This window comes from Hermetia illucens, chromosome 1 (assembly GCF_905115235.1).
Source record: "Hermetia illucens chromosome 1, iHerIll2.2.curated.20191125, whole genome shotgun sequence".
Taxonomy (NCBI): Eukaryota; Metazoa; Arthropoda; class Insecta; order Diptera; family Stratiomyidae; genus Hermetia; species Hermetia illucens.
The window spans coordinates 147,024,241-147,032,506 of NC_051849.1; the positions used below are offsets into that span (position 1 = coordinate 147,024,241).

At 41.0% G+C, this 8,266-nt stretch overlaps 1 protein-coding gene across 1 annotated transcript; it reads right to left on the reverse strand.

The window, feature by feature from the left end:
- Positions 1-5,044: 5,044 nt before the first annotated feature.
- LOC119653394 (farnesol dehydrogenase-like) lies at positions 5,045-6,339 on the reverse strand. Its single transcript, XM_038057960.1, has 3 exons — positions 5,600-6,339; positions 5,263-5,400; positions 5,045-5,208 (listed from the first exon to the last, which is right to left on the reverse strand). The coding sequence occupies exons 1-3, from the start codon at positions 6,170-6,172 to the stop codon at positions 5,167-5,169; spliced, it is 753 nt and encodes a 250-aa protein (XP_037913888.1). The 5' UTR covers positions 6,173-6,339; the 3' UTR covers positions 5,045-5,166.
- Positions 6,340-8,266: the final 1,927 nt, after the last annotated feature.

Sequence of the window (8,266 nt, forward strand, 5' to 3'; positions counted from 1 at the left end):
AGGGACAGTGATTCCGCCAACACTTTTTGCGGTATTTGCGGTAACTGAGGTGCAAGTTGAACTTCAGAAGATGTTCAATGATATTAAGTTCTTCACGAACAGTTGGCGGATGAAAATCAATGCGCAAAAGTGTGAAACGAATCTGTTTCGGAATTCCTTGGCGTATGCCAGTAGGAACTTGAAAAGGAATTGGAGAGATTTCCACATTGTCGCGAACGAGGATAGTTCTGAGCGCATTCCTCATAAGAAGTGCGTTAGATACCTGGGTGTGCGTCTTGACGAGCGTCTCCAATTTAACGAGCACGTTAAAGTCGCGCTAGAAAGCGCTCGCAAGGCATTCATGTCTCTTCGAAGACTCTTTTATGCTCCACATCTTAGCCAGAAGGTTAAGATTATGTGCTGTCTTACTTTGGTTAGACCGGTGCTCACCTACGGGTGTGCTATCTGGTTTAATTTGAGTGCTAGCCAAATGGAGAAAATAAGGATCTTTGAAAGGAAATGTCTGCGTGCTTGCACGGGGCTTAATAGGACTGCTTCGTCAAACTATGAGCACTATATAACTAATGAAGTGATGTATGCAGCTGCTGCTATGCCAAGAATCGACACAGTTATCGTCAGATTGATTCGGAATCATATAGTACGATCTGCTTCGCATGGTGAGAACCCTTGGGTTTCGCAGCCGTTCTACCCAAATGATGGGTATTTCGAGAAAACTCTCACGACAGGCTTCATTCCTCCCGAAGCGTTCGTGTATCTTGACAGGAATGGTCTAATTCTTGATTCTGCCGGTGATCCGGTTATGTATCATATACATAGACGGGCCACGGACAAAAGGATAGAATACCCCCCGAATGTGACAGTGGGGGCTCCGGGATTCGAGTGGACCGATGCACGAGGTGGCCGTGCTCAGTTCTGCCATTTGTATGGATGTTATTGTAAAAAAAAGAAAAAATGTATAACATAAAATATATAATTATGATAGTTTTAAGAACAATAATTTAAGTTAAAAGTATCTTTTGAAGCGATCAAATATTTATTATTACTTTTATATTTCTTTATTTGCCACAAAGGCCAAGTGAATTCTGTCGGGTTTTTGACCATTTCCCGACAACTTATTGTAAAATTAGATTTTCATTTCTTACTGTTTCTCTTCTCTGTCTGTAAATCGTTATTCAAAAATTTTGAGAGCCCACAGTGGCCATTAGATTTAAGTTATTTTTGTTATTTTAAAAGATTGTTTTTTTATTGTTCATTTTTCCAATCTATATACTATTGTTACCTATTTCTTAAAAATAAAAATGATTTTAAAAAACAAAACAAAACAGCCTAACGTGCCACAACGTATATATATATTTGGCATGTCAAGTTACTTACTTCAGTGTGATGTTGATATTCAGTATTTTGGGTTGAAGTAAAATTACATGGAAAAGACAGCGCTTTGAGCTATTGTAACTTTAGAAGTAATATTACGATTTTGATCCAACTTGCGAATATTAAGTTTCTTACTAAAGCTTTACTGCAATTTTTTGTAACTCCAGGGCTTCTAGTCAATTTCCCCCAAAAAAATTGTAATATACTATCGTTAACTTGATTTGGGTAGATGGAGAGTATTTATCGTAGCATCATGATTTTCTTCAGATTTTGCAGTTCGATAGTTTCATAGAATCGATCCGTTAAATCCGTAAATCATCATTTTCGACCCCCATACTCTCAAGTTTTCCAACAATTGTCAAAACTATTTAGTCGGCTTCGGAAAAAAATAATCAAGACCTTTCATTTGATACCCTTCTTTTTTCCTTCAGCCTTTGTCCCGTTTACAAGTGCGGTCAGTTCGTCATGATCGGTTTCGCCATTTGGCCCTATCAAATGCCTGATCTGGATACAATCGCGAGGCTTTTAAATCCCCATCCAGCGTATCAAGCCACCGTAGTTTCGAATGGTTGGTCGTTTACCATCGACTTCGATGTTCAGACCAATCTTGGCATTTTGAATTTTCGTTAGCGCGAAATACATAACCACACAATCGAAGACGCCTCTCTCGCAGTATTTCTAAAATCGGTGCAACCCCATATCGACCATGGATATCCTCATTTCGAATGTAATTAAAACGTGTCACGCCACTAGTCCAACGTAACATTTTTGTCTCCATTACCGCAAGACTCTGTTCATTGACTTTTATAGTCGGCCAGCACTCAGCACCATAGAAAGCGACAGGAAGGACGACATTGCGATAAATTTTAGATTTGAGACGTTCGTTGATACGTCGATCACAAAGGACACCAGTTGTGGAACGCCACTTCATCCAGGTTGCGTTAATGCGCGAAGCAATTTCATGGGCGCTTCCTTGATGAACACCAACAGAGACACGAAGCGGTTTTAATAGACCCGCCGCACCTCGAACTTTACTTTTCGGATCGTGGTCGAGCAATTGAACCCAGCGCACGAGTTCCTCTGGAACTAACTGTTATCGTAGAGCACACCAGATTAGTTCGTGTGGCACCCGGTCAAACGCTTTCTCTAGATCCAGAAATGCCTACCTACCTGAATAACCCGATTAAAGAATTCACTGAGCCACAGTGTTGGGTCCCAGCTCTTCTATTTCCAGAGAGCATATACGATGTCGTCAGGTCCTGTGGCTTTCCCCGATTTCATTCGTTTTATTGTCTCCTCGACTTCAGTTGCGCTGATTATGGAAGTGGAAGATGAGCAAATTCTTCTGTTGAAACCTGCTCGAAATATTCTCGCCATCTATCAAGTGCGGCTCGACGGTTGGTAAGCACAGTAACGTTCTTGTCATTAACGCAACAGAAGTGGTCGATATCCTGTGTGCGTTCGTTACGGCTTTTGTTAAGTCGACACAGATCTCTCAAGCCATCCAGAGTGTCCAGTTTATCGTAAAGATTTTTGTAATGGACTACTCGGGTGACAGCGATCATTTTCTTTGCTTTCCGGTTGGTATTCTTATAAATTTGCCAATTGGTCAACCTTTTATAGTTGAGAAACTTGTGGTAGAGGCATTTCTTTCACGGACCATGATCGTTTCAACATCATCATTACAAAGCCAAGTATCTCGGTTGATGTACCGCGAAATTATCAGAGGCCGTTTTGTGGATCGTGTCTTTCATTTGGTTCCACAATTCTTCCATTTTCGTAATGAGATTATTTCTTCTTTCTTTTCACGAAATCGCCACCATTTAATGCGCCAAAATCAACGGCCAATGTTGAGGTACGATGGTCTCATAGAGAACGGCTTTGCAGTCAGTGACGGTAGGAAAATGTTCGCGTGTTATGAGAATATAGTCGATTTGCGTTTTACTGTTCCCCCTATAAAATGTAGGAAGATGAGGCAATCGTTTGATGAACCATGTATTCAAGGTCACCGGCAATGATGATGTAGTCATCTGCCGGCATATGATCAGTCTTTTCATCGAGAAGTGACCAGAAAGCATCTTTCTTGGCATCAGGTCGACCTGTCTGTGGTGTGTACGCGGTGAAGAAGTGAATAGTGCGATCAGCTGATATAATGGTGCACTTCATCAGCAGATCATCAAACCGTCCAATTTCGTTAATGGCATCACGCCAACACCTTATTGAGTGTGTGGGTTACCAAAATAGAGAAGTTTTTAGCCATTTTTATCGCGTTCGCGTTCTATGTTGCAGCTTTTGGCACCAGACCATCGGGTTTCTTGCAGAGCGTAGATATCAATGCGCCTTTTTCGAAGGGCTGTTGGGAGTTCCTCGGTCTTTTCAGTTAGGGTGCCAACATTTAGCGTGCAGACACGTATTTGTTTGTCCGGACTAACTTACTTACGTCCTGACGCGTCCATGCGTCAAGAACCCCTGCCATTTTCTCGACATGACTGGGCCCCGTCCTGCCGCGTCGACTGAGCATTTTTCCGAGGCTTGTTACTCAATCCGATCATCTTGTTTCTAACGACATTGGATGCGTTTTCTTGGTCGGCCTGTCGCGGGACCTGTCACCAAGGGGGGGTGGGATTTAGCATAGTGGAATAACTCCAATTATACTTTATTTATCTCTTTCCCTGATCTCAGCATTTTATTTTTGTTTTACAGATGATAGTACAAAGTACGTTGCCTCAAACCCTCCTCCTATACCTGGGCTTGGGACCACCATACTATGTTAAAAACATGGCGGAGTTTCTCATTTGATACCCGAAATGATTATATTCGGTGAACACCCCGTTTTGTATGTATGACACCCCTCTTTAAACTCAAAATTGAAAAGTGTAACATACTGCATATGTGGACATTCACTGCTCGTACTTTCTTACCAAATTTCGTGTCAATTGAAAGACAAAAGAGCATTGCACCGATTTTAATAAGGTTTTGTTTTACAAAGAAAATCTACCTCTAACCGAAGTTAGATGAATCCTTGAATTTATCTGAAAAGCTTAACTGAGGAAAAGTCGACTGATTTACTCCCCATATTCTTTTGGAGTTTTACCTCGACTCTGCTGGTTTTGAGAGGGCTTTCGACAATGAAGAAGTCTGGAGCGCTTTCGACAAGAGAAGGGCTCCGTAGAAGCTAATAATTTCATCTTTAAATTGAAGGAAAATTTGAAAGGGATTTTGAAGTATGGCAGGAATATATTCTGTCAACGATACTTGCCTTTTTCATGATATCTTGGCTTTATATGGAAGGAGTATTCTGAAGGCATATTGGAGCGGTGAATTGAATATTTTGATGAACTGCATAAATAGCATATCAGCAAGTTGGTTCCACCAACTCAAGACGACGGATAAATGCTGTCACCGCCAACCACGGAAGAATAGTCCAAAGTCCATAGAATTTATCGGGTTAAAAACCACTAGTCGCAGGAGCTGGTAGAATTACAGCCGGACTGGTTAAATATGGAGGCGACCAACTAGACCAACCCGTTCCTCAGCTTATACTCAACGTTTCTATCTCCAGTTGGACATGCAACAATTCTCATTGTTTTATGTCGAGTCGAGTCGCACTGTAACGCTAACTTTAAATTACCCACAACCGACCTCGCTACTCTCAAAATGTAATCCAGTTAAAAAGGCTTAGTCACATATGTATTTTCAAAACGAAAACAATAACAATAAAAAATTATAAATGCAAGAATATTTTTCTAAAAAACAACAAACAAACATAGGTGCAGCTGGCTGATAATTAGCGGCTCACAGTTTCTCTCCAATAGGTCTTACAGTCAATTCATGAACCTGAAAAGAAGAACTTCTTTCAACTTTTGCCTAAGTTAGAAAATATTTTCTTACCTGGACATGGGGCGGTGTGCTTAAGACATATAATACACCATTTGATATATCCTCTGCGTCCAAAAGTGGATTACCTGCATCTCTATACGCTTCCATATTTGGCATTATTTCAGTTAAGACACCTCCAGGACTGATACTCTGGAATGAAAATGTTATCATTTTGTTATGCTTATTTCTTCCATAAATGATTGCAATATGTGCATTCTGGGAAGTTCGACAATTCAAGCTTATAGGGATTGCTAAAACTAGCCCTCCTTCTACTCTACTCTTCCTCCTTCAGCAAAAATTGAAACCCTCTACTGTTTATATATAATAAGCTCGATAACACAAAACTTACCGTAACTTTAACTTTCGTTCCAGCATTCGCGAATTCCTGGCGATAAGTCTCAACCATTGCCGTTACTGCGAACTTGGAAGCAGGGTAGATATTCACCGAGCCAAAAGGCACGATAGGAACATAATGTCCTGCGACACTATTTATTATTACGATATGTCCGTCAAAGTTCCGCTTTTTCATCGAATTGAACGCCTCCCGTACACAATACACGACACCCATTATATTCGTCTCCACAACATTTCGAATCGGCTGGGTATTATCAGGGGCTGAAAGCTCCACACCAATCGTACCAATTCCGGCGTTGTTAACAAGGACATCAGTTCCTCCTAATTTTGCCTCGATCCAGGCGAAGGTATCTTTTACCTCGTCTTCATTGCTAACATCACATCTTCTAGGATGGTACCGGGATTGTAGATTTTCCGGAAGTTTACGTCGATTTTCTTGAAGGCGTTCTTCACGTCGAGCCAAAGCAACCACAACAAAACCATTTTTTACCAAATCCGCGGCAATCGCCGCTCCAATACCGGCACTGGCTCCAGTTACAACCGCTACTTTGTTTTGCCAACGTTCCATTCTGCTTCCACTTTACAAACTGATCAAATGCTTTAATTGGATAATCTGAGGCAACCCCGTTCACTAATAATTCTTTTATATAAAAAGCACCCAAAGAACGGCGTTTGATATCTATCAGACAGACAGAGACCAATCAGCAAGTCATGCTCACAAAGCACAAACCAAATACTCGTGTTCAAAACGAAAAATGAATTGGAACTGCTAGCAGAGCTGCTTCACCAAAGGGGAGTAGTTGCAGCCCCTTATCTATGCGATAGAGAACAATCTATGATTTAGTACGGGTAGATCAGAAATAATGCTTGGATCACTTTAATAAGATGCGGAAAAAATCATCTTTGAAAGTATTTTTAGATACGTAAAAAATGTTTATTGTGGGGTCGAACATTTCTGTTGGGTATCACATCCAGCCACTTTGTTTGTAAAAAGCAACTTGATAGTCATCGCTTGCGCACAGAATGCTAATTAGCTTGAGTCTAGCGTTTAAATTAGTGAGCGACCTTGATAAAAATAATTGGATTTCAATTCACAAGATGATAAGCTGACAGCATTAAAGGAGGGATCAGCTGGTTTCCAAATTATCTCTATTCGGGGCAATAATGACAATCACCTTAAATATAATAGCATATTTTCTTAATAACAATAACGTGAAACCTTTTCATTGATTCCTCAAGGGGGAAAGTAGAGAATTGTTAGGAATCAAGATAGTATTTTCATAATCGAGAATTTATCAGCAGTTTAATATCCTCCTAGATTTGATCTCTGAATAAAAACAAATTGGATATGGGAAGCTCTCCGCGCAGGCATGAAAGGTTTTGTGCATTTCATATGAAAGTACGTTGGTGTGTCTTATGTGTCAGACAATTTACTTTCAGTTGATACAGAGATTCTATAATGCCTTAAAGTACATCAGGGTCCTGGGAGTTTAAAATGAGTACCTACCATGCTGCCATAATCCCAACGTTCTGTTCCGCCGCCGTCGTGGCCGGCACAGCGGTACTAGTGTATAAGTGCAGATTCAGCATTCATTCGTAGATGTGAGGCCTATCCCACACCTCTGCGATAACCAAGGGGTAAGGTAAGTAGTTATCAGTGGCCCCTCCGAGAAGCGCAATTAACGCTGTGGAGTTAAGTATCATGCACACACACATGACTCACATACCCTTCAATCGTGCTCGGAAGTCAGCGATATTAAATTTCCTAATCTTAAACAAGTAAATTAACGCTGACTTGGTTTTCCATTTAATTACACAAACCGATGTAGCTTTCCAGTACTTATCATAACAATAGCAATCTTATCCTGCAGACGACTTATTGGAATCAAGAGATCTCATAACAATAACAATGTGATCTTGCAGACTAAACAAGAGATCTCATAATAATAACATTTTCAGTCTATAAAAGATTTCTGTAGCCAACGATTGTTAGTTAGCAAGCTTGAGGTTTTAGAAATAAACGAATCTTTTTCACCCACGTCTTAGTAATTCGGTGTAAATAGAAGGCCCGGATAACGTGAAACAATTAAAAGCGTATCGAGACTTTATTCTTTTCACCTCTGTTCGGACTTGAAACTTCACTGTGGTCCGCCTTTTTATAGGTACAAACTCCTAAGAGCGTCACTGCTGTCTAGTCGGCTTAGATCTTCCGATTCGGCCCAGCTAGAGATCTACTGAAGCAGCAAGAGATCTTACTGAAGTCCCTAAAGAATGGTTTGCCGATTGTCCGTAGCCTGGCTCTACCTAGAGCTGGGCAACCGCAAAAGAGCTTCGGCAATGTGAATTGTATGGTATTCCGAGTCTAGCGAGATCGTCTCCTATCGAAGATTTGCAGACCGCTGTAATCTTATATGCATTTGCACGATTCTGTAACTTTCGCGATCGAGTTTTGTTAAAAGCGAAGCAAATCTTCCTTGAATTGACACAGATGGTGAGCCTTGGCATCTGAAGACTACGGCTGCTAGGTAGTGTGAGTAGATTTCACCCTTGACAATCACCAGCGGGACACAGGTTGTATCCGACGAAGGACTGCCAAGATCAGAGTCCCGACTGGCCAGCTCGCTAGCCTGCTCATTCCACATAATGTTCCTATGACTGAAAA